Source organism: Python bivittatus, unplaced genomic scaffold, assembly GCF_059951505.1.
Source record: "Python bivittatus isolate LINGU-HERP-01145 unplaced genomic scaffold, Pbiv_v1 ctg000020_np1212, whole genome shotgun sequence".
Lineage (NCBI taxonomy): Eukaryota > Metazoa > Chordata > Lepidosauria > Squamata > Pythonidae > Python > Python bivittatus.
In genome coordinates, this window is record NW_028277030.1 from 113077845 (window position 1) to 113105651 (window position 27807).

Consider the following 27807-nt stretch of genomic DNA (forward strand, 5'->3'; position numbering starts at 1 on the left):
TTATTAAGTTATAAAAAGCATAAAGATAAAAGCAAACAAGAACTAATAATCAGGGAGAAAAGTAGAGAACAACAGAGTTAGTGATAGAGAAAAAATACAAGTGATAGAAAAAAAAATTACAAAACCTTTGACTTCTTATACAGCAGATATAGATAAATCATATAATAACCCCTTACTCTAAAACTACATCTTAACATACATATTTGTATAACCTATTAATTTAACTAATCATCAGATCCATATATCATTTCATTTTTTTCTGTCTCCTTGCAAAAAGTCCAAAAGGGGCTTCCAATTGGCATTAAAGTTAGTCAATGTTTTTTCTCTAAGCAAAGCTGTCAATTTTTCCATCTCAGCTAACTCCATCAGCTTCACCGTCCATTCTTCCATGCTTCCACCTTTGAGCATATAAAAGTCTAGCTGCAGTTATCATATATAAAAACAAAGGTCCATGAGCTTTTTCCAATTGTTTATCCATCAGTCCCAAAAGGAAAATTGCTGGTTTTGACTGAATATTAACCTTCAAAATCTTCCGAATTAATGTGTGAATTTGCACCCAAAATTTTTTAGCTTTATTACATGTTCACCAAAGATGATAAAAAGTCCCTTCTTGTTCACATTTCCAACATATGTTTGAAACCCCTTTGTGCCTAAAATCTCAATGTATGCTTTATGTAACTATTTCCACTGTTATTCTATTATTGATATTTAGACGTTCAATATAGATTTACCTTACTGCAGTCATAAGGCAGAGATGGGAAACTTACAGCAGCCCAGCCCATTGTGTTAATAATCAAGTATAATTAGCAGTAGCTAGAAGGCATTTAAGTTGGCATACTGTCCCATAGAGAAACTGTTTTCTTTCTTTCCTTTGTTGTTGTCTTTGATGCAATGCTTTAATATTAGCGAGGTTGACAGAATTACTACTTCAGAAGGCTTACAACTGATGGTCCCTATGCTTCACTGCTGCGTTATGAACCATCAAGAGAGGTTTCTATACAAACCTTAGTGATTGGAGCATTCAAATCCTATTTTATTTCAATAAGATGAAAATGTCCCAACAAAATATGCCACATATTACTTCACACTTCAAATACATTTTCAAGCCAATTTACAGTGAAGTAGTACAACTACCATACTAAAATTACCTATAAGCAATTGTATCTGAGACTGTGTGGAGTAGTGGTTAAAGTGTCGGACTGACACCAGAGAGACTCAGATGCAAGTCCACCTTCAGCCATAGAAGCTCCTTAGGTGTCTTTGGACTAGTCACTCCCTTTTATATATATATAAAATTAAAAGTTTTTAAAAGGAAAATAAAAACTAATACAAACTAATATAAAGTAAGAAGAAGAAAAGAAAAAGAAATCAGAAAGAAAGCTAAAAGTGCAAGAAAAGAAGTAAAATAGAAAAGAAAAAAAATACAAAGAAGTGGCTTCCGATCTTCTTTACAACAGTTATGAGTACAATTATAAATTTATCTCTTACTCTAAAGGTACAGGATGACTCTCTTCTATCTGTCTAATCATCAAAACCATAAATCATAAGTTCATATTTTTCTGTTTTACACAAAAAGTCCATAAGGGGTTTCCAGTCAACAACAAATGTAGATATTGTCTTTTCTCTGATCAAAGAAGTCAACGTGGCAATCTCAGCAAGTTCCATCATCTTCACCAACCATTCCTTCATTGTGGGTAATGCCAGATCTTTCCATAAAATAGGTGTACTCTCCTGAATTGCCATTTTTCTGTCTCCATATATCAACCAGCCCTAAATTGTCCATCATATCAAAGAAAACTTGAGTTATTTTAATATTTTTCTCAGAATTTCTATCCAATTGTGGGGAGATCTCTTTGTTCCAAATCCCCCATCAAACATCAATTTTCATAAGAGAAACCTATTAGTCTCTCCATAAGTTCTTGATGGAACAGTACTTTATCTTCATTTGGGGCATAGATTCGCAGTATCAAAGTCTTAGTCCCATGCAAATTAACTTCTACCCCAACAAATCTACCATGCTCATCATTCTGGTTTTAGGTGGTGATTTATATCTAAACAACTCCTTTTTTTGTTTTGTTTTGTTCCTGCTGAAATAAATTCTTCACCCAAATTTTTATAAATCAAATATTTTATGTCCTTTTTTTTAATATGTATCTCTTTTGGGAAATTCTATCTTGTTTTAATTTTTTCAAATAATGCATTTTTTTTCTCTCTCAGGTGCATTTGCTCCATTTATATTCCACATTAAGCATTTGTAATCCATAAACAAGCCAAAAATTTAGACACCTCCATTTGAATCTCCTCCAATACCTCTTTAAATTTTTCTAGAAATTCCCTTGCCTTCTGGACAGAATTCAGTTGAAACCTCTGCTGTTTAAAAATAAAAATCACACCTTCCAATTTGTCCCATCTAAATGGAATCCTTTTCTGTTTTAATCCATTAATCAAAAAAAATACTCTTTTCTCATAAAGAAAATCCTATTAGAATTTTGTGTAAGAACAACTACATCTGTATTATCAATCTTCAATCTTGTATTAAATTGCTGCTGCAAAACTTGTTCTCCTGACTTCTTCCTGGCAGTGAACCAAGACATCCCTTGGAACATTTCTGATTCTCACAAATCTTGTATTAATTCTATATACTTTATAAATTTCTGACCCTGTATCCCCCTCATCCCAGTCAAAAACATTTGCTAAAGTTTTAATAACCTTTTCTCTAATATCTTCACCAGAATCCTCTGGGATTGCTCTAAATTTCAAACAAAATTCTTTCTCTATTACTTCCAATAGAGCCAAATTATCTAGTTCTCTTTCCAACTCTGTCTATAACTTGCCTTACTTACCAGAATTTCCACTTTGTCATTAATTTTACATTTCCAGACACTTGTTTTACAGAGCTTTCCATTTTCTTAACTTCTTTCATCTCCTCTTTCATTTTTACAAGTCTTTGATCCATTCTTTTTTCAAAAGCTGTCAATTTAGTATCAAGTGATTCAGCTTGTTCAAAAGCTAAATCACTTTCACCAAAAATAATCTTTCAAAATAACTATCCCCTGTATCCATTTTAAACTTTCTTACATCTACTCTTTGTTAAGCTTTTTGCCAAAAGCTTTTAAATCTTTGAAACCTTTTCTTTTTTAATCCAGAAAAAATGTTGACTCACCAAGTAGAATTCTCTTATCCTGCTGCTCATAAAATCTCTCTTTAGTTGTACACTAATTACATCTGAAAGTGTTTAAGAAGTGAGGTTTGTACAAACCTTGTGTCCATATAGGCTGCACTGTGGCTGTGGTTGAAACCCCTCAACTCACAAGCCAACCACAAAAAACTCATTTCCTGCAGTTTACTCATGAGGAGCAGCTGTCCAGAGTGCAAGTGGGTGCTCCCATAATCTCTCTTTTATCCAGAAAGACTGTGCTGGCCAGAATTCACCATCTGGCCACCAATCTCCACCGCAATGCCGTCCCTGCTCCTTCAGGGACATCTAGTCCGTCATAAATCCTCACCAGAAGCCACAGCACAAGTCACTCCCTTTCAGCCCAGCTGTCTCGCAGGATTGGGGTAGTGGTGAAAAACAGGACTGTACACCACCTGGAGCTATTATATGAAAGGTAGATTACGTAACCAACAAATGATAAATGCAGCAAGCATTCACCTTGGGTAGCAAGTATCTTGGGCTAGGCTCGATTAATGGGAAAAAAAAAAGGTAATAGTAGCTGTTCACTCATGTACCACAAAATTGTCTATGTCTTATGACAACCTCACTCAGTCCATGTTAGCTGTTGCGTTGTGGATTTGTTCCTACAGTAAAGAAACTCAAATGATTATCAAAAGCACAGCTAACTTTGAACTGACAAGCCTACAACAGGCAGATGAATTAGCCCCAAATTATTACAGACACAGTGAAACATACTTGCTGAGATAATGCATAATATCCCCATGGATGGAAGATACAATCAGCCATCTATCAATCAGCCCAACTTAATAACAAATATATTAAGGATACAGGCTGAGATCAGTGGCCCACAACTCTAAATAGTTGGAGAAGACTGAATTCTAGTAAACATCACCTTTGATATCATGAGAACAAAACCAGAATCAGATTTCTACATAATGAGCAAGGGATTGAAAACTATTGAACTTTTCTTTTTAGAAAAAAGAAAAATAAAATAGCTCTGTTCACACTCCTAGTCCATTTTCCTTCAGAACCCCAAAAGGCAAGGATTCTGAATGCCAGCATTTAGACTCCTAAACTCATGGGTGCAGCTTTGGTATGCCTTCTCAGTCAAGATCAATCCACCCTTGCAGCTTTATCTCTTTAATAAGTTAATCACACAGAGAGGCAAAAAAGAAATATAATAATCACAATGTAACATTCTTTATGCAAACTTAGTCACATTAAGTCCAAATGTACTTGATAAACACGCTTTTCAGGATTGCACTGAATCTTCGGTTAGAATGCTGAATTTACTAACTTCAATGCAGTCACTGTATTTTTTTGCCAAGTTTACCTCATAGGATTGTCCATAAATGTCGAATTTACCCATGAACACCTTTAAACAAGGCACAGTATAAAAATAAAATTATGACAATGGCAACTCAAATATAAATAGATGTGCAGTGAAGAACATTATTTTAAAAGTTTCTCCATTGGTCTTCACCAAATAGTTTTGACAGCAGTCTATAGATTCAACTGTTACTGAATTCCTGTCCCGCATTTAAATAGCAAAGAGTATCTAAATGAGGCGTCCTGGCTGAGTCCATCACCCGTACACAGAGGGGAGAAATGTGCAACTCTCACTGCAGGTTTTGACTCAGGTACTGAAGAAACATGCTCCCCAGCTGGGGCAGATTGTCTTCGCCTTCTCCGGGGTGCATCTTGGCGTAACTGAGGAACTGCCTTCGCAGGCGGCTCAGCTCGGCCAGGCTGACGGGCCTGCTCAGCAGCAACCCCTGAGGCTCTCGGCCGCCTCCTGCTAACCCATCCACCGCCACCGGAATGAACTGTCCGACCTGGGCGCCGTCCCTCTGAGCAGCCATGACGGCGCCCAGCACCTCCTGGGTCAGGCGGTCGAGCTGGTGGAGGAAGCCGGCGGCCTGGAGCGGCTGGGAGCGCGTGGACTGGTTGGGAGGAGGTGGGCGCCGCTCCAAGAGGGCAGCGCGGATCTCGGCCAGCGGCAGCGGCTCTGAGGGGGCCTCGGGCGCCAGAAAGAGGGGCCAGTCCCAGCGGTTGCGCGAGTCCGGCGGCTCCAAAGGAGGGTGGGTGGGGTGGGCGGCTCCTCCCGGGCAGAGCACCAGGCAGTGCGGGGTCCCCGCGTGCTTGCTGAGGCAGTACAGCTCGTAGCGGAAGCTCTTCAGCTCGCTGCCCGCGTCGACGATTACCACGTCCCGCCGACTCAGCAGCCGCTCAGCCGCCGCCCGCAAGGCGGCCCGGCCGCTCCCCTCTCCGGCCACGTCCGCCTCGGACACTACGAAGACGCGCCGCTCGCCTTCCGCGACCAAAGCGGCGCGCAGCTCTTCGGCGCGCCGGCTCTTGCCGCTGCCCGGCAGTCCGCACAACACCACCAGCGGCATCGCACCTTCCCTCGCTGCCCCGCAGAAGCCTCCGGTTTATCCCTTCTGCTTCCGCCCGACGCTCAGATGGTTGCAGCGACGTTTCCGTTAACCAAGAGGCTTTTGGAGCGCGCTTCCACTTCCGGAATCTTCCCTCTCCAATTACTTTTTCGAGGTTTGAACTTTGGAGATAGGAAAGAAATAAAATAATGAAGAGCAGCTTCCAGTACAAAACTTCCGGGTTCGCAGAGAACCTTGGAGGAATTAATCTGCATGCCACGAAATGATAAACTAAAAGAAATCAGAGCTAAAAATCAGCTTCCTCTTTGATATTCAGCAGAGCGGGGATTTTAACGCCGCGGTTATCGCAATTTCCTGAAAGGGCAAAAAGGGGTTTTTTAAAGAACCCGAAGAAGAGTTCTCAAATATTTCGTGAGTCTATAGAAACGTGACCGAAAGTAACGCCCGTGGAAAAGATAAAACTACAAGTCCCGTGGGCCGAAGCGAACGTAGAAGGGAGAAGGGGGTTGGAGAAACGGATGGGCTTTGTGCTGTGGGAGGAGCTGCCTGTTTGGAGAGCGCGCGGGGCTGAGTCCTGAACGCGCGCGGGGAATGAAAGAGGTGGCGGCGGCGGCGGCGGCCTGAGATGACCCTTCGGGTGGGTCGCGGTGGAGAGCAAAGGCCTGGCCGGGAGCGCCTGCTGCTGAGTGGAAGTGGCCTGCTCGGAGGTAACGATACGGACTCTGGTGGCCTAGGGCAGGCTCCCCAAATCCTAATGCTTTCGAATATGTTGGACTACAACTCCCATCACCCCCTTAGCACGGTCACTGTAGTCGAGCATCACAGAGAGGGCTAGCCAGAGGGATGGGAAATAAGAACTCCCCCTTCTGATTTAACCTGCCAGAGATAGGATGTGGAGGATAGTGGAGCAGACAGCCATTAGCCAAGCAGCGCTTCCGTATATACAGGCTGGGTAATTTCACAATACAGTACTAAGCAATAGCCATAACAGGTTGGTTTGGCTGAAGGCTAATGTATAAATCCAGCCATTGTGTTTGTGAAGTTTAGTTTAGGGCACTGTTTCCTGAACTTTTTTCTTTCAGGACCCCTTCCCACTTAAAAAAATTAGGGAGGATCCCAAAAGAGCTTTTGTTTGTATGGGTTATATTTATCAATATTTACTGCATTAAAAATTTAAATTCATACATTCACTGCTGCTACTGCTTCTCACAATCGCTAGATGGGATTTTAATATTGTATTATTTTTCAGCATAGGCTGGCAAATATTTTTGATTTCATGGACACCTGAGAGGATCTTTAAGAAACACTGGTTTAGGGATTGGATGACCTGCAGACCCAGCAAATGGTTGCTTGTTCAGTCAATTCTGGTTCAGTCAATTCTGGCTTAGCACCCTGAGCATCTGCAAAAGCTTGTTGCTTTCATCAGGATGACAAAAACAGCATCATGTCATCACATGGCAAGCTCCACCCCCTTTCTTATAGGCATGTACTACCATATTGCCTATATAAAGCGGACAGAACTTCAGTTGTGACACAGCAATTTTGCTTTCATGCTTCACACACACACACACACACACACCCCAACACACCCCAACAACACCACTGCCACTACTCAGCACTATTATGAACCCAAGCTAGCTGTGCTAAGTTGCTGAAGGCAGACAAGGTGGGACAGCGCTGCCTTCATGCACTTCTACTTTTTCCTGAACTACTTTTGTGTTTCTTTTTGTTCTTAAAGAAGTTACACAACATAAATGTATATGGAGCAGAAATCTTAAATGCCCCTAGGGTATAGTCCTAAGAACAATTATTGGAAGTAAAGTCCTTTGAGCAAAGCTCTTCTGAGTAAACATGTGGGTTTGCATTCTTATAAACACTCTAGAATTCAAGTGGGGCTTGTTAAGAAATAAGCCTACCAAAATTTGGTATGGATCTTAATACATTTTAATCAAGTTATGGTCAGAAATGTGCTGTTACACAAAAGAAGAATGCAAACGTTCCAGTTCCCTTTTTTTATTTTATGGTTCTAACTGTGCCTGATTGTTGTATAACCAAGTCACTTAATTGTGAATCAGTCCTTTTGTGTAATATAATACACTTATGGTCCAGGAAGTACTGTCAAATAGAGAAAGTGGTCTCTTGGAGGTTACAAAAGTTGCCTCTAAGATGGAAGCAGTGATAATACTTCTCTAATGCTTCATAATATGCAGATCTTATGTCTCTATCAGACTGCAGTACAGCATTTTCTACTCTGCTTTTATATGAGTTAATAAACATGATTTCTGATTGGAAGGAAGTCCACCTAGAGCACTGATTTGTTCTGCACATAGCCTGGAATTGTACGGTTTGGACATTCTCAGTGCAAGGACGCAACAGAATTACCTGCTTCTGAGGAAAATGACTTAAAGTAGGTATCCCCAAAGCCTTTTATGGCATAAAAAATCATTTGTTCCCTAAATTCCTTTTTAAGATGATGGTTGCAGCTTGGATCAAACTTACATGGAGAGACTTAGCGTAAGCATGTTATTACGTTACTTTGTCAGCATATGCCAATAATTCTCAAATTAGCACCAGACTAGGAATTTCTGATTCTAGTCCTATTATAATATTGTAAAGCACTTCCTCCGTGTTTGTTATAGAGTACAAATCTCTAAAGTTACAAGCTCCAGGTCTGTAACAAAACACAATGTTTTTAAATTTATTTAATTTTAACCAGTTTATTTTTTTTTATTGTATTTAAATAGGCATTGCATTTTTTAAAAAACGTTGGGGGTGGGATTATTCATACAACATGATTAGCTGCACATGGGCAATATGTGACCACAGTTTACAGATTATCCCTCTTCATTATTGCAAACTTGTGTTACAAGAGAAGATCTTGATGGCATTTGTTTGTTTGTTTGTTTGTTTGACTTATATCCTGCTTTTTGTACAGGAGTTCAAGGTGCCATTCACAGTACTTCACCCTCCCTATTTGTCCTCACAATAGCAGCTCTGTGAATAGGTTGTGCTGAGAAAGAACAACTGGCCCAAAGCTGCCCAGTTATTGAGAATGGACTAGAAGCTGGGCCTGCCTGCTCCTAATCTAATTCCTTAACTTTTACAGCACACAGCTTCTCATGTTCATGTAATTTCTTTTTTAAAATACACTTTATTAAACAATAACACAGGTATGGATTAAAAGGTTGACAAAAAAAGGAGAAAAGTAATTGCATACACTATTCTTAGAATATCTTCAGAAGTTATAATCAGGCATTACCAGCTGCTTATAGAGACTCTTGTACTGTAGTTGGCAGGCAAGCCTTGCCAGCCACATCAGGACCAAAAACGCAGTGGTATTCAGTTTTTCATCAAAAGATATGCAAAACTGTATTCGTAGAGTTACCGACGTGTCTACTTTAGTCCTGAAAAGGAACTTGCATATAAAAGGTATTCAGACTGTAAATGAAAAGACCCGTTACGAACATAGCACGAGACCAATATGTCCAGCGTTCTGTCCCTTCCGTAGCCAACCAGATGACAGTAATATACCCACAAAGAGTATGTGAAGGCAGAATCATCCTCCCATACCTGTACCCAGTAACTGGCATCCACCTGCACTTTCTGATATTGAAATAAAGATTGATGCCAGTAGGTGATGCTTATGCACTTTTGTGGAGAGCTATCTTAAATGTTATGCAAATGCCACCAATCTAAATTTTCAGATATTTGTCTATAACTTTTTTCCCCTTTTCCTTCTCCATTTACTCCTCTTCCTTTCCATCTTAGGTTTTATATCACAGAAATCTGACTACTGTTGCTTTTTTCCTAGATATCCCATGCTGTCCCGCCATGTTAACAGGCTGGTTAGAGACTGGGTTTTCCACCGGAATCATCTGCAAAGACATCTCCAGAATACTCAAGCTTTTCAGTGCCTGAAGTGTGTGGAGTACTATTCTTGGGCTTGCTACCCACACTTGAACCTTCAAAATTTGGGGGGGAGTTGGAGGCTTCCCCTGTTTTGGAACTTGCAGCTTCCACCCAACCTCGGGCAAAACTATTCCATTCATTTTTGTACTGCAAAAATGAAATCTGAGGACTGTGAACCAATTTTTAAAAAAAGAAGACATGATGAAGAGCAGGGCATTAGTTGCAGTGATGAAAAAAAAATAAATGTATCTTCGTTAAATGAAAAGTCATCATCTCCGCTTAAAGAAGAAAGCACTCCAAAACCAAAAAGTAATGTGGCATTTTATTATCTTGGTCATTTGTTCTTAATATTAATAGGATATGGGTAATTAGTTGGAGTGTAAAGAGAGGATTTGAATAATCTAATTTATATGATTCCCCAACTCTTGGGTGACGAACAGAAGAAAAACATAACCCATAAAACCGTCCAAAACAAATCCCCCAAACCAAGAGCCCCCGTGAAAGTCTCAGATCATACACAATGCACATATACCCACATCAGAGCCCCATAACTAACATTCCAGCCTCAGTGCCTGGGGAAAGAACCAGGCCTTCACAGCCTTCCAAAAGGCCAACAGGGCTGGGGCCATCTGCATCTCTGTGGGGAGGTTCCATAGAGCAGGTGCAGGTGCCCATGAGAGAGAAAGTACACTTCCTGGGCCCACCAAGTAACAGTGCTTCATCAGGGGACCCAGAACATGCCCACTCTGCCAGATCTAGTGGGATAGGCAGAGATCAGTGGGGATTGATAGTCACGCAAGTAACCTGGTCCCTAATCCAAGACATTGAGCAAGACATTGAAATAGATAAGCTGTTGCCCCTTGGCCCCTGTAAGCCCCTGCTCTGTCCTACAAGGATACTTCCAGTTCTCAAATGATCTGTGGAATAGTTTGGAAATGCTCTGGTTCTTCAACCAAAAAGCTAATTCAGTGACCTTAGATCAGTCAACATCTCTCACTTTAATATACCTCTCAGGATTATTGTGAGAATAAAATAAGAAATGATGTACCTGAGTTCTTTGGAGGAACAATAGGATAGCATCTGATTTTAAAGTTCCATTTAGTTCCTCTCTTCATCAATTACACTGAATAGCATTTATTCAGATACTTTACTTAAAAAACTATTCATAATCATTTTTTTAATGTGTACATTTGCATTATGACCTCTCCCTCAAAGAATCTTAGTTGCTAGAGTCATGTGTGTAGATATCTCAGGACGTACTTTTTGGGGTCTCAGTATATGAAATTATTTTTTCTTTCTAAAATAAAGATACCCTGAGGAGTCATTCTGATAATCTTGCTATGAATAAATATTTCCAAGAATAAAGATGCTTCCACCTTTTTAAATGGGAGTCAGTGTTATTGCCTGTTTACTAGATTCCTTTCTTGATTGCCCATATTTTAGGTTAATGACTGGATTTACCTAATACTTGTAATTCTATTAGAAACCCTAGTTAATCATTTCTTTTTAACATTTGTTCTTCAGTTTAAGCATTTATTTGTATTCACACACACATAGGTATATAGATATACACACACACACACACACACAAATACTTCTTGGGGTGACCCTCCATCAGTTACAGGAAAATAGTATTATAAAATAAAAAAATAATCAGCTTGGCATCTTCTAAATTTCTCTCTTGGTTATTGATCATACTGTTCCTGCTCTGCATCTAGCTCCAAATTTGAGTAGATTTATGTTAACATAGTAAGGTCTATAATTCATTTAAATTCAAAATATATTAATATAAACCTTGTTTCCATCCCTTGGTTTATTGTGTTTTGCCAGGTTTGATCAAGAGACATTGGGAATACTTTTGCCATCAAAGTGGAAAAACAAAGATTGTTGAAGACAAGATGCAGGTCAACAAAGATGATAAAGGCCCACAGGCAAAATTTGATTTTACTGTAATGTCATACAACATTCTTTCCCAGGATTTGTTAGAAGACAATTCCCACCTCTACAAACATTGCCAGCAGCAAATACTAGCTTGGAATTATCGCTTTCCCAACATTCTTGCAGACATCGAACAGCTTGATGCAGATGTAAGTAGAAAGCTGCCAGTAAGAAAACTTGTCATTGATACATGACATTTTTTACTGATAATAAATGAACACAAGTGCATTTCACATATTACAACTTTAAATAAAGTTGAACATATATATGGTATCATTTATTTATTTACTATTTTTATTTATTTAATTAGGTTTATATGGCCCCCTATCTTGCCATAGTGACTCTGGGTGGCTAACAACAGGTAAAATCTAATCTAATAAATAAGAATGCCCCATGGGCTCCAACTAACCTCCCACCCCCTATGCCTAGGAACACATCCAGGTCTTCAAGGCTTTTCAGAAAGCCAATAGAGTCAGAGCCAATCTAATCTCAGGAAGTATGGTGTCCCAAAGGACATTTAAAAGAGATAAGTGTTAGAGAAGTTCTAAGAGCACTGTCAAATCTGCCCTTAAAACGTGGGCTTTCTTCATGGCTCTTGACTTTTGCAGCACAGTGTTCACTTAGAGGTCAGTTGCTTTGAAAATATTTTTCTGGTGGAAGAACATTGATGAAGCCAATCCTTTGGCAGAAAAGCTGTGTTTTCTTAGCATTGTATGCTGCACTGAGCCTAGTAATATTTATATAAATGTGCATAGCATTGTGATCATAATCATCTGAAAGTCCCATTGCTTTCACTGGAAGAGCTACATGTATATTAAGCTACATGTATATTAAGTGAGACTTGGAAATTTTTAACTTTGCCTGGATTGTATCCAATCTGTTTCATCAATCCTTTACTTTAATGTTAAATTATCTGCATTCATTTTCGATTACCATATTACTTAGAATTCCAAATCACTTCTAAAATAGTCATAATAGTAAAGATAGGAGGTGACATCGATCTTTCGCTGTTGATCACCTGTTTCCCCACCCACAGGTACTTTGTTTGCAGGAGGTCCAAGAAGACCAATATGGAATAGAGATCAAGCCAAGCTTGGAAGCCTTAGGTATTATACATCTATTATATGTGTTTTTGTGAGTTATATGTAACCAAAAAACCAGCACACTAAAGCAGGATGCTGATTTACTTGGTTATAAAACAGTATATGGAGTACCCTTCCTTGGTTTACACCCCTTATTCTACTGCCATTTACCCTCAACCAAGTTTCAGCACTGAAAAGTGAGCAAATTGTAAGAAAGCAGCAGCACATAATAGGTTTTGCTCTCTTTCCTATCCCCCTCTAATAAACATAATAAATAACCCTATCCTATCCCACTTCAGCAAACCAACAAGTGCTTGTTAAATATGTGAACCTATATAATAGATTATTTTATATGCCATTAATTCTTCAGAAGTTGCTCATTGTGCCCAATCGTTCCTGCCTAATCATGATGCTATCACAATGTGCTGAATTCTCACATTGTGCTAACCCATAATTTCTTTATCCATGGTTTCTTAAATGAACTATAATGACCAGGTTCACATAGTACCCTAAGCCAGAATTAAACTGCATTACTGCTTAGTGTGATGCATAACTCTTGTTAATATGTTGTGCTGTAGTTCTTGGAAACCATGAAATGTATTTGTCCTTTTCTGTTTTTTTGCAGGCTATCATTGTGAATACAAAATGAGAACAGGAAGGAAGCCTGATGGCTGTGCCATTTGCTTCAAGACCTCCAAATTCAGACTTCTTTCATCCAATCCTGTGGAATTCTTCCGTCACAACATCCCACTTTTGGATAGAGATAATGTGGGGCTAGTCTTGCTCCTGCAGCCTCGGTTTTGCTGCAGAGCCCCCACAGCCATCTGTGTAGCCAACACTCACCTCCTGTATAATCCAAGACGGGGAGACATTAAACTAACCCAGTTAGCCATGCTCCTGGCAGAAATTACCAGTGTTGCCATTTGCGAAGATGGGCGTTTCTGTCCCCTTGTCATCTGTGGTGATTTCAATTCTGTCCCTCACTCTCCTCTGTACAATTTCTTGACAGAAGGAAAGCTGAATTATGAAGGTCTGGCAATAGGAAAAGTAAGTACCTGTTTGTGAAGCTGCTATGAAAACAAAGGTAGACAAACAAGTGTCCCTGAAAAGTAGTCAGCAACAACTATTAATTTCTTGCAATAAGTAGCTGGAACGGAGTAGGAGATTGCACTAAGGCCTGTGTGATGTGAAGGGCTTGTGATGAGGGAATGGAAGATTTCAGAGAAAACAAAAAAAATTGGGGAACCTCTCCCTCTCCCCGCCCCCCCATATATGGCTAAAAAGCCATGGAAATGGCTTCTTCCAGTGTTTCTGGGCCTTTCACCACCATCCCCAGGTTTTTCCCTTTCTAATGGAGTTAGTAAGCTTGTATAAGCTTTAAAGGTTGTATACTATGCCTCAGCTCATCTCAACATTTGCTTCTATGGCAAATACTCAGGACTGCCACAGTCAAGAGGACTGTATAAAGGACCATTTGAAAGAAGAACATGAGAATGACAACAGTGTATTAAGGGTTGGTCCAGTAACACCTAAGTACAGCTCTTAATTGTATGGATACCATCCTGAGTTCTTGGAGCAAAGCTGTGATACACAAGATTAAGACTGCATTTAATCCAAAGTAGGAACAGGATTAATAATCCCTTTTTCGTGAGGAGGTAATAACAAACATAGTTCCTTCACATAACAGTAATTTTCAGGATTCTTTGTGGGAAGCCATGATGGTTCCATTAAAGTGGAATTGAAGCCCTAACAATACCAACATGAAATACATTCTGATGTTTGGGCATTCTGAGTTTGAATGCAATAAATAATCTAAAAATTAGCCAGAGCATTCAAGTCAGAATTTAAATAATCATTAGAAAATGTTGATACGCATGTATGCAGATGCAGCAAAAGTAATTGTGTTATATATAAGCTATGTATATTACTTTTGTATTTATGCTTACAAAAAATCTTTTTGCTAACTTACCAAAAAAGTACAAACTAATCTTGGGATAGGAGTTCTTCAATACAGTAGATCAGAAGTTATCTAAACAAAAATCCTTTTTTTTATCCCTAAACAAAAATCTACAATTTTTCCAATAGTAGAAATAAACAGTTGAGTCTCTCAAGGATTTTTACATTCTAAAATATTGTAGTCAAGAATGAATATTAGGACAGCTAAGTTTATATGTGACACTCGTTATTCTAGTGGGTAAAACACAAAGCTATGAAGGATTGTTTTGAGAGACTAGACCTACATTATCATTTCTAAGAATATACCTATATCTTGTTTTGTTTTGAAGGTGTCTGGCCAGGAACAGTCCCCCAGGGGCAATAGGATACTTACGATTCCCATTTGGCCTCAAAGCCTTGGCATTTCTCAGGATTGCATGTACGAGGAGCAGCAAAAACGCCTAGTAAAAGAAAGAGGTAGAGTTTTTTGAGACCAGGGAATGGCTTTCTGAACATTCTGTTTCTCTCAAAGATGTTTGTAAGTGAACTTACTCCCAGTGTTAAAAGGTTGAATGTTTGTACAGGAGCCTAAAAAGCAAATTTAATAGAGCCAGGATTGCTATTCATGACTGTTATTTCCATTACTTAGCTCTAGGTATGGGCAACTTTTGGATAGAGTGGGAATGAAGTAGCCATAGCATTGTGTGAGTGTTCCTCAACATATTAGAATTTGTAGCTTCATGATAGAGTATCTGCCTTATATGCTGAAGACCATTGTATGGATTTTTGTTTTTTGTTTTTTTTAAGAATCAGGTGAAATTATGGAAAAAATCTACCTGAGATCTTGGAGAGCCACTGCCACAGAAACAAAATATTGTGTTGATCAGGGTTGGATAGAGTTTGAGAGTTAGGAGTGTCACTTAATATTTTGAGGGGGTCTGAGGGCCACAGCGTGGGTGGGCAATACTGGGATTTTATGAAAAATGTTGGGAATGGTCTTGTTTTTTAACTGTAATAATGCTTGGTGAAACGTCTAAGTAAGTTATATAATTTTATATAGTTCCTCACACACATACTCATGTCTTCCCGTAGTCTTGTACTGCAGTTTTCATGTATTTCCACCTTAAAATTTTATTTACATTTCATCTCACTTATTATATTTATTAGGCCACCCAACTACATTGTGATTCTGAATGGCATGCAACATTAAACAATTACAGATACAGTCAAAAGAGCAACAGGTATCCAGAAAAAAACCACCAGTCTCTGAAAAGAGCCATATAAAACATAAGGGGCCTGCCACCCACTCTAGCCTGGGGGAAGAGCCAGACTTTAAGGGATCTTTTAAACAACATCAGGGTGGGTGCCAAGGAAATCTCTGGGGGGATGTTGTCCCAGAGAGCAGGCATTATGGCAGAGAAGGTATACATCCTAGATCCCATCAGATGACACTATGTAATGAATGGGACCTGGACCACGCTGGCTGTGCCTGATCATGAGAAACCTCACCGTCAGGGCTCAGCAGTCATCATTAGACCTGCCTTCTGTTGCAACATGCAGCCCAGGGCCACAGGTGACCCATCCTTGAGTTAAGGGGACAGATAGATTTTAAGATGTAAAAGAGAAGCTTCCTATGTTCCAATGTTCAGGACTTAGATGCTATTTGTTTCCCTCGAAGGAAGTGATGTAACAATTATTCCAGAGAATTATAATTGATAATTGAGTCTCTGGAACAGACAGATGATTTAGATCTGTTCTATGTAGATGTTATTGCTCCTGCCATTTTTTTTGGGGGGGGGGGGGAAATTATTTATTTATTTTTCAAATTTATATATGCTTCCCATCTCAGTATACTAGTGACTCTAGGTGGTGTTACAAATAAAAAAAACTACAAAATCCTAGAAAAATACATAGGTTAAAAATTACAAAAGGTTAAAATTAAGCTAAAAAGGCCTTAAAGGGCAACACAATTGCTTGCATCTGTACCACCAGGGTAAAATGTGCTGTAACTTACAAGTACAAGTTTATTTGTATTTTTATCTTATGCCCAGTGGTATGTAAGCCTTCAATCTATTTTTCAAAGCTGTTCCTTTTGAGGTTGGCTTATAATAATTTAATGAAAGAGCTCAGATAGAGGACAAGGGTTTTGTTTTCTTTTCTTTTCTTTTGTTTTCTTTTGTTTTCTTTTGTTTTCTTTTGTTTTCTTTTGTTTTCTTTTGTTTTCTTTTGTTTTGTATAAATTGACCTCTCCAATTAAAATGAACAAGTAGCAAGTGATGTGAAAAATTCTACCTGAGGGTCTGAAAAGGTGTCGTTCAACCAAATAGATACCACTGAGCTAACAGGTTCTGCTGTCAGGCAAGTGTTTATGTTCCTATCACCGGTATCTCTTTTTTCTAGAGAGTGAAGAGACTAAAGATACAAGTTTAGAACAGTCAGAGGAGATCCTAATAGTAGAAAAAAGGTAACGCTTGACAATTTTATATTAGTTTGCTTTTCAGTCATCAATCCTTGAAATACCCAGATTATGCTGGATTTTTATAAATGCAGAGCTTAAACTCTTCTTATTAAAGGCAAAACAATCCTAGAGGAGTCACTGAATGCAGACAAGAAGTTGTGTGGAAAGGGAAGGGAAAGTGGCACATTCATTCACCTTAATCGTCAAGAGTGATTTAACAGATTGTGTAAGTGTACTCAATATTATTGCACTGAAGCTGCAATGAAGGAAGAGTAAAAAGACAGGCTTTCTCTATGTTTCAAGTTTATTGCACTCTGACTAAAGAGTACGGAGTGTGCTTTTATGTAAAAATATTTGTGCTTTGCACCCAGGGATATATAAAACCTTCCATGCACAAACCAAACCATACATTGTTTCAGGTTATTTGTTTTCAGACTGAAATTCCACTATTTAGTTTTGAATACAGGTAGTCCTTGACTTATGACCACAATTGGGACTGGAATGTCCATCACTAAACAATGGGGTCTTTAAGTGAGTCATGCCTGATTTTATGACCTTTTTTGCCATGGTTGTTAAGTGAATCACATGGTCGTTAAGTGAATCCAGCTTCCCTCATTGACTTTGCTTGTCAGGAGCCCCCTGGGAAGGTTGCAAACGGGGACCACATGGCCCTGGGATGCTGCAACCATTGTAAATACATGCCAGTTGCCAAGCACCCAAATTTTGATCACATGACCATGGGGACACTGCAATGGTCGTAAATGCAAGGACTGGTTGTAAATCACTTTTTTCAGCACTGTCATAATTCGAACAGTCATTAAATGAATGGTCATAAGCTGAGGACTACCTTTATGGACTGAAATGTAGCTGTTCTAGGTAGAATGTTTTCAACAAAAAATGTTCCATTCTGTTTTAGCTACTTGAATTGGAAGTCATCTTGACTCTCATAATGGGTGCTCTTATGTTTTGAATTCTCCTGTCTAGGCTAGTATAGTAGGAGGGACCTGTCAGGTTCTTATTGCTGTTGGCTTTGGTGGGGGGTGGTGATCTGAGTACAGTTTTGGAATGAAGCAGTTGGCATTAAAGGAGTGCATGGCACAGAGGAAGCCATTCTGGTCTACCTGCCACTGAAAAGAGGCTGACTGAGGATTAAGGCTTTGTTACAGAGGAACAAATTGCTGCAAGAAATCACTGATCTCAGTGCTAGACTGGGGCTTCTTAAGAAGTGAGGGTGACTAGCTGTAAGTATCTGATTGCCTGCCTGCCACTGAGGCAACCACTACCGCCTCAAATCCACTTAATTTTTCCATTTTTAGTTTCACTTTTGATTCAGTATAGTTGGGTGAGTGGTAGTTTTGGTTAGATAGACCTCCATTCCTTTGCTTTTCAAAACTTTCCCTTACTAAAAAAAACTCCCCAAAATAAGTCCTGTTTGTTTATTTGGGGGAATTAATTTTCCCAGTTAGTTTTGCATGTGTGTACTAGTACTGATAGCACTGCTACTTGCTATGTGCACATATTAAATAAAACTATTTCTTTTAAGAGGCTTAGCTTTAAGTCTTCTCCCATGGGCATATTATGAGCCCAAGAGCAGCATGTTATAAGAACATTTGAAGCTTGTGTTGTAAGATCTATATTATGCTGTCTGCAATCATTGCAAGGCATGGGAAAGAACACCGGGCATCTTTCAAGCCTGGGGATCCAGTTGTCTTTCCCACTTCTGGCAGCCCATCTTGTTCACTAACAGCAAGGCGCCTACCTTTAAAGAGAACAAGGTGCCTGCACAGGGTTTGAAGCAGGTATCAGGTAGAAAGCAGCAAAGTGACCCCAAAACATCAGACATGCTATTGTGTAGATTAGGGCTTTAAACACTGGCCATTCAGCGTGGTGGAGGACGCTGGATTCTGGCATGACTCCTTCACCATCCACCTTTCGCATTCATGGGAATGGGATGAGAATGAGGGGATGTCTGCTGCTGTAGGCCCCACTACTGCTCATGATGTAGGACCCAGGCAAAGATGGGTGCTGTGGTGCTAGATGTCACTCACATAGTACAGTATATGTGGGAAGCATAGCCATGAACTACATGGTTGAGAGCAGGCTGAGCAGCCAAATCCTAGCCATGACTTTATGGTCATGGACATTGGACCCAACATGTAAAAGGAAACCTATCAAACATATTTTGTTGGCAGCAACTGCATTCTCGCAAGCTCATCTGATTGCATGGAATGGTGTTGGTCTGGAGGAGGTCGTCATCAGGATCATCCCAGCTGACTCCAAGGTTGCTATCAATGCTGTTGTATAAAAGTACCATAAGCCTCTTGGTTATTTTCACAAGAATATGAAAAGGAAGGAAATGGTAGACTAGCACCAGGCCGAGCTTCATCTGTTTCAACACCTGATCAGGATGTCTCCACCTGGTGGAATTCCAGCTCTTCTCTTCCTTAAGGCAGAGAGCTAGGTTCTGTCCTTGATTCTTGGGTGAACTATAGGAGAAGCTGGGCTCTGAGAATGGCAGAACCTTGGCATCCTAACTTCACATTGGGATTGTCCAGTACTGAAGTATTTGAGTTTTGAGTAAGCATTCATACTTGCAAACCTGTTTGACCTAAGGCAGCAAAAGCAATTATTCATCCCCAATGAAGAGAGCTCCTGGTTGCAGAAGTGGCTCAGGTTGAGGACAGAAGATAAGGCTACAGCTAGGACAAGTTGTTGGCTCACCACAGAGATGTTACCAGGGTGAAGAAAGGTGTTGTCTGCTAGTTCAGTACACTCAGTATACTACCTGAGTGAACTAGAGGAAAAGGAGGAGATGGACCCATTCCAGTTTTGAGCCAATGCCAAGGTCTGGCCAGGAGGAAGTCATGCTGGGATGAGTCCCTGGCTCATGACACCTGAGAAATGCATACTAAATGAGGCCCACGTAGCTGACCTGGCAGCCCCTTTCATTCCTTGAGCAACCACTGAGTGAGGTTCACTCTGGAAAAGACTCCATTGAGTTTCTTTAGCACATGCACCAGGTGAGTTGTAGTGGGATTCATCTATCCCTCCCATGTTCCCCATCTTCCCACAACCCCACTCCCTTGACCACCTGCCTTCATACATGGCTAGTGATGATGTTGGGCTCCCTCCCTGACTCAGTGGGATTAAACAATGCATTGGCTCGGATACATCCACTCAGGGCAAACATGCACGTAGCAGGGAGATAACTCTCTGGCCCACAGTTACTGTTATGTTTTTTTCCCCAAAAACATGCTCTTGTTGGCTTGCTTTGTTTTGGTTGGCACTTTTAAAGCTTTTGATTTTGAGTGTGTTTCAAAAGCAAAGAATAACTTTGCTTGGTTTTTTACTCTGATACTGCTAATTGCCTTCTCTTCCACCCTGTTGTTTATGGAAACTTCAGAATAAGTTTAAGAATGCAAAAAGACTCTGCAGATTGGCCTGCTAAGCTTAAGTGTGTGCAATGTGTGTACACACTTGATACTGGTTGACGTTGAGATTCATGATGTGTATGCAGTCAGTGTGCAATCTTCAGAGACACTGAAAGGTCCGTTGTTGACAAGACAAACATTCACAGAATATACATGCATGCCTAAGTTAATACATTGTCATCAACCTTGTCTTTTTATTTTCAAAAATACTGTGATGATGGCTTGCTTTGGAATGATTGGTTCTTGTGGATTTTTTTAGTAAGATGTTCTTCATTCATCCTTGCACTCTGTACATTGCATTCTCTTGTGGCCTTTTGTTTGTGAAGATTTCAGAGCACATTAAACATGCAAAATACAGTGCTTGTTAGCATATCAAGCTTAGTGTGTGTGTGTGCATGTACCTGCACTCTTTTCATGCTTTTATGCATTATTTATGCTGTCTGTCGTGCATTTTGCTGCAAACATATGTTTGAATTTGTTGGCGTGACCTGTTTTCTGCTGGTTTTCGGTCCCTTCAAGTATAAAAACAAGTGCTTTTGCTGAAGAGTGTGTGTGATTACTCTTTTGTTTTATGTGAAATAAGTAATGATGTAAATGTGATTTACATTTAGGATGTAAATGCTGGGAGCTAAGCAGCCCTCGGGCAGCATCTGGCTTACCCTGCCTATCACTTCCACCCCTCCTACCAATGCTTATGCTGTCAGGTGGAAACTGCATATTATGTTGCCTTACGTTACGTTACATTATTCTGTGGCAGCCAGGTAGGGGGGAAAAAAGGAAGATTGGTAGGTGAACCTTTAAATGTTGGGGTAGAGGGAGATAATCCATGTTCCTGACTGTCTGCATTGTTAGTTTTATATGTCGACAACACAGATTTAGAAGAGTAGGTTTGTTTTAAATGTGTGCTAGAGGGAATGCTGAGATTTTTAATCACCCCTTCCATTTTAGATTACCCACAGATTTACATCACAGCTTTCGATTGTCTTCAGTTTATTCTCATTATTTGCCTGACAGTGGAGTTCCAGAAGTAACCACTTGCCATTCCAGAAGTGCAGTGACTGTAGACTACATCTTCTATTCTGAAACAAAGGACAGTGTTACTCAGGAACCAGGTAACCAGATCTGTGGCCAGCTTGGTACATTTTCACCCATGGCAGGATCAAGTAGGAAGTGCTTCTGCGTAATACTTTCAGTTCCCTACAGCTTCCGGATCCTTTATCCTTTCTTTATGGTATCCTATAAACATAGAAGTGAGTTTACTTATACACAGAGCCTTGTATCAGTACTGACCGAGCAGATGACTTAGTCCATATCCTAGCGTAGCATGTATGCTTGCTGCTTAGATGAACAAACAACCTTTTTTTCTTGTCTTTGTTGTAGTGAGTCCCCTCTTTGTGTAAATTCCATCTTCAGAATGGTAGTGATCAAAAGTAAATCTAGCTAGCTCATCCATATTTATTTCACTTAAGTTTGAGTTGAAGATATGAACAGTTAAAACTGTTGATTTGTGCAGAATTCAATTTGCTGTTAGAGGCACAGAAGAAATTATTATGGTTGAAAAAATTGCACCCATTTTCTGTTTTAATTCTGATAGTGGTTTTGCCTGGAAATAATGTTATGAATCCTACACGGTCTTGTATGTTCATATCTTTTAGCAGATAGCATGTTCCATAAAAGATGGCGAGGTTGAGCTACTTCAGAAAACTTATCTATGTATTTTAATCCAGCGGTAGAAGTTCTGGCAAAAATTCACCAGATGGTGCTAAAATGTTACCAGCCATTTGATCATCTTTTGGCATATAACCATGCTGAAGCTCTCTTGGCTGCTCTTCGCATATTCCAACTGGTACATCTCAGCTTCATGGAAAGGTCTTTTCTCATTGTATCACACATTCTTAGATGTGGTTAGCAGAACAGAAGGCAGCCTTCTTTTCCAAATGTGCAGTTTTCCAACTTCCAAAATTCTTATCCAGTAAGGACATGGCTAGAAATTCTGGCAGTTGAGGTCCACACATCTGGATGCCCAAATTGGAGAAAGGTACACTAGGTTATGATGTACTTTGTTTTATTTGGCTTAGCATGTTATGCAAACCCAGACAGTTATGGTTTAATAAATCATGCTTAAACCATGATTTAATACAATGAGTTCACTCTTACTCTGAGATTCATGTCTACAAAATTTTGTAATATAATGACTAAAAGACTGAGCCATGAATTCAAGTTCCTGGTCTGAAATTCACCCCCCACCCCCCATTTTATCAGTGACATTTGCAAGTGCCTTTGTCTAGACCTCAGGCATGCCTCCATCTTCAGTCTACAAAATCAGTAACAGTAAGACTGACTTATCTTACAGCCTTGTCATAATGATTACTGCTACATGTGAAGTACACTGAACATTTGAAAGCATTATACAGATGTGAAGCTTTATTAATGCACTTTGAAAGTTATTCCCAGGTTGTAATACCTAATGATATTAAAAAGCAAGTCTTACTAATGCCCAGCTCACTTCATGGTAGCACCATGATATATCCAGATTTGGCTACAGTTGTGGCAGAAATGGAATTGCCTGCCAGGCAGTATCTCTGTTCACACTATACACTTCTGAAAAGCCCTTTTTCCTCTTACAGGAGCGGAACTTGTTTTCAATGGAGGCCTGAATCTTCTGGGTAGACTGTCACTGGTAACTGAGAAAGATCTGTGGGGAGTCAATGGACTGCCTAATGAAAGCAATTCCTCTGACCATCTCCCTCTTCTAGCTAAGTTCAGGCTGGAAGAATAACTTCTGAATGAAAATAATTGGTATCTTCACTCTCCCTCCCCATCTTAACGTTTATCAATTCCAGCAAAAGTGACTGAAGATGTTTTTAAAAGATCTACTGTAAATTATCAGAATCACTCACATAAAAAGCAAGCTAGTTTTACATAGGGATTCCTTTTTTTAATAAATGAAAATATTTGTGCTGTATTTAAAAATGTATATGTTTTCACAGAAATTGTATACATTACTTTTTAAAATAAAAATACAATTGCTATGCTAGGGTTTTTTTCAGTGAAATTGTATTTTCTTAATTTTTAAGGCAAATAAGAGAATATGTATCCTTATTTTCTCCCATGGAAACAGATCTCAACGTATCTTTAATTTGGCCTAAGGGGAAGCCATAGGTCATGCACGCAGAAACAAAAAAGGTACAGCTTTCCCTGACAAGGAAATGCAGCAAACGATACCACCATTTGTGTGGATTGTTATTGTTGCAGATAGGTCTGGGACTACTTTTACTGTCAACCCACCACTACTATAATAGCATCTCAGCCTGGCTGTATTTCATAGATCCAATTGTTGATCACATCAACTGAGGGGTGGTTTATAAACCTGGCCTGTGATACAGCTGCTGGACAACATACCACCTCTCTTAGAAAGCAGCAAGGCAACTTTGGAAGCACTGCTCGTTTAAAAGGCACTACAGTTATATACAAATAAAATATTGCTAGGTCCTGGACATCTCAGACGAAACCTTTGTCAGGAAGGCTGTTCTCCTGAATTATTCTCTGATGAAGGTGGTTCAGATGCCAAGCTTCAGTATTTGTGCTCAACAAGAGTCCAGCAGGTTATGACAACATTCACATATTTTCTTTTAAAAAGAACAGAGCTAATTAACTGCATTTGAATACAGAAAGCAATTAGAAGGATATACCTGATATCTTTGTTTTGAAGGTTGCTACTTTATTAAAAAAAATCCAGACTCAATTTTTCCCTATAGTGAGTTGGTTGAGCAGATGGAAATGCAATTCATTAGCTTAATCATCCAAATATAATTATCGCTCTGCACTCTGAATGCACCTTGGGGGAAGATACTTGCTAGTGGCTTAATATGACACATATAATATATGCAATACACTTTTTGGATTGTGTAGCTCACTGACAAAGGGCGCCATGTTTTCAGCACAAACCCCATTTGTTGTGAATGTACCCTCGTGCTATTTCTGTTATGGGTTATAACCTAAACCTTCCTCTCTATCCTTACAGTAGAATTTGAAAGACTTACTGCTCTGATTGCTGAAACAATTCTATGAGCATGTTGATGTGGAACAGCAATAGCTCAGCAGCTAAGCATATGCTTAGCAAACTCAATTTCCATTTTTTAGCATCCCTGAGAGATACCTATTGCAACTGCTGCTTGTCAGTGTGAATATCGTTGTAGCCTAATACAATGTAAGGTAGCTTCCTATATGTCAAGGAAAACCAATATTTTTCCATCAGGGGCTAAACTTGTTTGTATTATTACTAATAAGTAGGCTGGAATACTTAGTCTTGTTTTGTTTTGAAGGAAGTTTTAAAATTTTAATACATGAAATGGGTGTTCTAAGACTTATTTTTTCTTTTTCTTTTTTGGGGGGGATTGCCTTCGAATCAATTTTGACTCCTGATGACTGCCTGGACTAGTCCTTGCAGTTTTTTTGGCAAGATTTTCAGAAGTGGTTTGCCATTGCCTGCTTCCTAGGGTTGAGAAAGACTGGCCCAAAATCACCCAGTTGGCTTTGTGCCTAAGGTGGGTCTAGAACTCATTTTCTAGTCTGTTGCCTTAACTGCTACACCAAACTGGCTCTCATTTTAAGACTTGCTATTTTACAAAAACCCATTTTGCAAAATGTTACCCTTTGATTGCCCATCTATGTTCCCTGTGTGTGTCTTTTTCATGAGTGTCTACAACTTATGATCTGCACTTGTAAATACAACAGAAACAACTGAGCTGTTTTAAACTTAAAAAAAAAAGTCAACTGTTTTACAAAAGATGGTTCAATTATAATAGGCTGGTGGATGGACAGAGTTAAGTGACAACATACATTAAACCTTGTGAATGTACTTAGTGAACTTCCAGAAAAGAGATGTGCTGAGCACAACAGCCTTTGTTCAGCAGATACAGTATCATTGTCCTCTCTTGTGCTTTACATTTTGCTGTGGCAAGCAGAAAAAAAATTAATGATGCAAAGTAAGCACATTTGCATGATATATTCAAGTTATATAAATAGTCTTTTTTAAGCTTGTTAAACTTGCCTCGAAATAAAACACAACTCTATTTGTACTGGACTTCCTGGTGAGGCAATGGTGAACTAAGACGTCTCCAGAGGAGTGGAGATGACAACATGGCCAGGACCACTTGCTGCAAGAAAATCAGGAGTCACTTCTTTTTTCAATGTTTCTTTTACTTTTCCTTTCTTTTCTTTTTGCACTTTGTATTTCTATTTTCTTTTTTCTTTCTGATTTCAGTTTGTAGTATCTTTTAGTATTGTTAAACCCTTTAATAAAAAGTATTTTTTTAAAAATCTATTTGTACTGCCTTGCTCAGCAAGGCAGAGTTTATATAAGAGTTCATCACTCAATCTTTTCACACTTAAGAAACCTACAGTCATTGATATTTTATGCTGAATCATATTCCCACTTTCCTGTGAAAAAGTCCTACTGAATTCTTGGTCCTTTGTATAAAATTATAACTAGAATTGCACTGTTACTCTGCTAAGTTTTGTTCATTTATTTCCTGCTCTGTGAAAAGAAATATCCTCTTTAGGATTTTATTTTTACATGACTTTGCAACTGAATTTTATGAGAGCGTCATGTGATCTTATTGATATACAAAGGAAGTCTGAGTGGACAGTTAACACCAAGGTTTAGGCTTGTTTCATTTCTTTCATAAGTCCATCATGTGATTTGCCAGTATGAAAAAGTAATTGCCCCCTAGTTTAATAAACTCAACTAAAGTGATAACTAAGGACAGTTGTTTAAACCAGTCAAATCATGGTTGATCCGAACCATCCCTGTTCTGCCTACCCACAGAGTTTGCCTCCCGTCATCATATTGAAGTTTCATCGCACAGAAATGTCATGTCCCACTGAAGTTTCTGAAGACTTCTGAAAAAAGCCATTGATGCCATCAGCCTGGAAAATGTTACAAAGTCATTTCTAATGCTCTGGGGCTCCACTGATCTACAGAGATGGAGTCCTGAAATGGAGATTTGGGACTTCCGGGGGAGGTATGGTGAACTAAAGACAGTTCTGTGAAAGCAGAGCTGACAACCACAGCAAAGACCAAGGAACCAGTGAGTAAACTGGTTCCTTGGAATCTCTCTGGATAAAGAGAGGACAGGAGATCACCCACATGTGCTCTGGGCGGCTGCTTCTCACAAGAAGACTGCAGGACAGTGGTTCATGAGTTTGAGTGCTGAGAGACAAAGGGAGTAGCCATCTTGCTCGCAACCATGATGGAGCCTTTTAAAGGACACTAACTTCGCAAACCTCACTTTCTAATCACTTTCAGAAATTGCCTATTAACCATCTTAAATCTATCAGAGACTTTCAGAATGACAAGTTTGAAAAGTCATCGAGTGAGTTTATCTTCAACCCTGAACAAAAGAAAAATTAATTACAAGCTTAAGAACTTAAACTTTGAAATAAACAGCAAAAAGCTAAATAAGATTTTGATCTAAGAAAATTATAAATAGATTAAGGGTCCAGATAAATTTGGAATGTTGACTTTTACTATAAGATTTTGGAATTCACTATAAAAAATAAACAACTCATGGGAAACAGACTTATTTTGGTTATCCTAGCTATTGCAAGTCGTACCAAAAGATAAGTGGTGATTTTAAAAACTGGACACTAGAGAGGACTAAGGATTTTAAGCAGAAGAAAAAAAAATACAACCCTATTCCTGATGTCAGTCCAAAAGAAGTTAATGAAGAAATGGCAGATGTGAAACAAATTCTATCTGACAAAACAGAGAAAGTACAGAATGTGGAATTACAAATGACAGGCCAAGAGAATGATTTGGAAAAGGACATTTTACTGGATATACAAAAGAAACTGGCTGAAGTTTTAAAAATTAAAAAGGAAATACAAATGATAAACCAAGAGAATGACCTGAAAAATGTTTTCTTATTGGATTTACAAAAGAGGCTAGTTAAAGCCTTGAAGAAATCTGTGATGGGATAAAGAATTGAGGAGAAATAAAATCCTATGGCAATATTTGATTGAATTAAAGATTAAGACAGAAGTAAAAGGAAGGAATATAAAGTTGGTTTATTTGAACAAGGTTAAAATAAGGCTTTTTTTTTTTTTTTGCAATGTTCTGGCAACCCTTTATGGACTTTTTGCTGACACCAAGATTGAAAAGTTGATGTTTTATGGATTTGCTTAATTATATGGGATATGGGATGAAGACATCTCTGTTTAACATTATAGGTGGTGAACAGTTATTAAATTTGTTTGTTGTGATGAAGTTTGGAAATCACTTCTTTATATATTTCTTTTTATTATTAAAAAAAAAAGAAATTGAGAAGATTTGGGAAAATGATGGATCTTCCCAAGACTGGCTATTCTGCCAAAATCACTCTAAGAGTACAGGGTAAAATCATGCAGGAAGTCTCAAAGAACCTTAGAACATCCACAGAGCCACAGGCTAAAATCAATGTTCATAACTCCATTATCA

At 39.0% G+C, this 27807-nt stretch overlaps 2 protein-coding genes across 8 annotated transcripts; one reads left to right on the top strand and one right to left on the bottom strand.

Moving 5' to 3' along the window:
- On the bottom strand, positions 1-5675 carry KTI12 (KTI12 chromatin associated homolog). The gene has a single exon (XM_015887644.3). The coding sequence runs from the start codon at positions 5572-5574 to the stop codon at positions 4798-4800; it is 777 nt and encodes a 258-aa protein (XP_015743130.2). The 5' UTR covers positions 5575-5675; the 3' UTR covers positions 1-4797.
- Positions 5676-5929: 254 nt separating this feature from the next.
- ANGEL2 (angel homolog 2) lies at positions 5930-27590 on the top strand. Of its 7 annotated transcripts, none has more exons than XM_088146864.1 (9): positions 5994-6281; positions 9386-9792; positions 11314-11570; positions 12458-12527; positions 13129-13550; positions 14789-14915; positions 16839-16902; positions 21276-21439; positions 26158-27590. In XM_088146864.1, exons 2-9 carry the CDS (start codon positions 9393-9395, stop codon positions 26214-26216), a joined length of 1563 nt encoding a protein of 520 aa, XP_088002990.1. In that variant the 5' UTR covers positions 5994-6281; positions 9386-9392; the 3' UTR covers positions 26217-27590. The 7 variants fall into 7 exon arrangements, 6 of the variants coding, with proteins under 6 accessions (XP_088002976.1, XP_088002990.1, XP_088002959.1 ...); XM_088146857.1 differs by lacking the exon at positions 26158-27590 and adding an exon at positions 22955-23369 and having other exon boundaries at positions 5997-6281; positions 21342-21439; XM_088146842.1 differs by lacking the exon at positions 26158-27590 and adding an exon at positions 22955-23369 and having other exon boundaries at positions 5998-6281.
- The last annotated feature ends 217 nt before the right edge of the window (positions 27591-27807 follow it).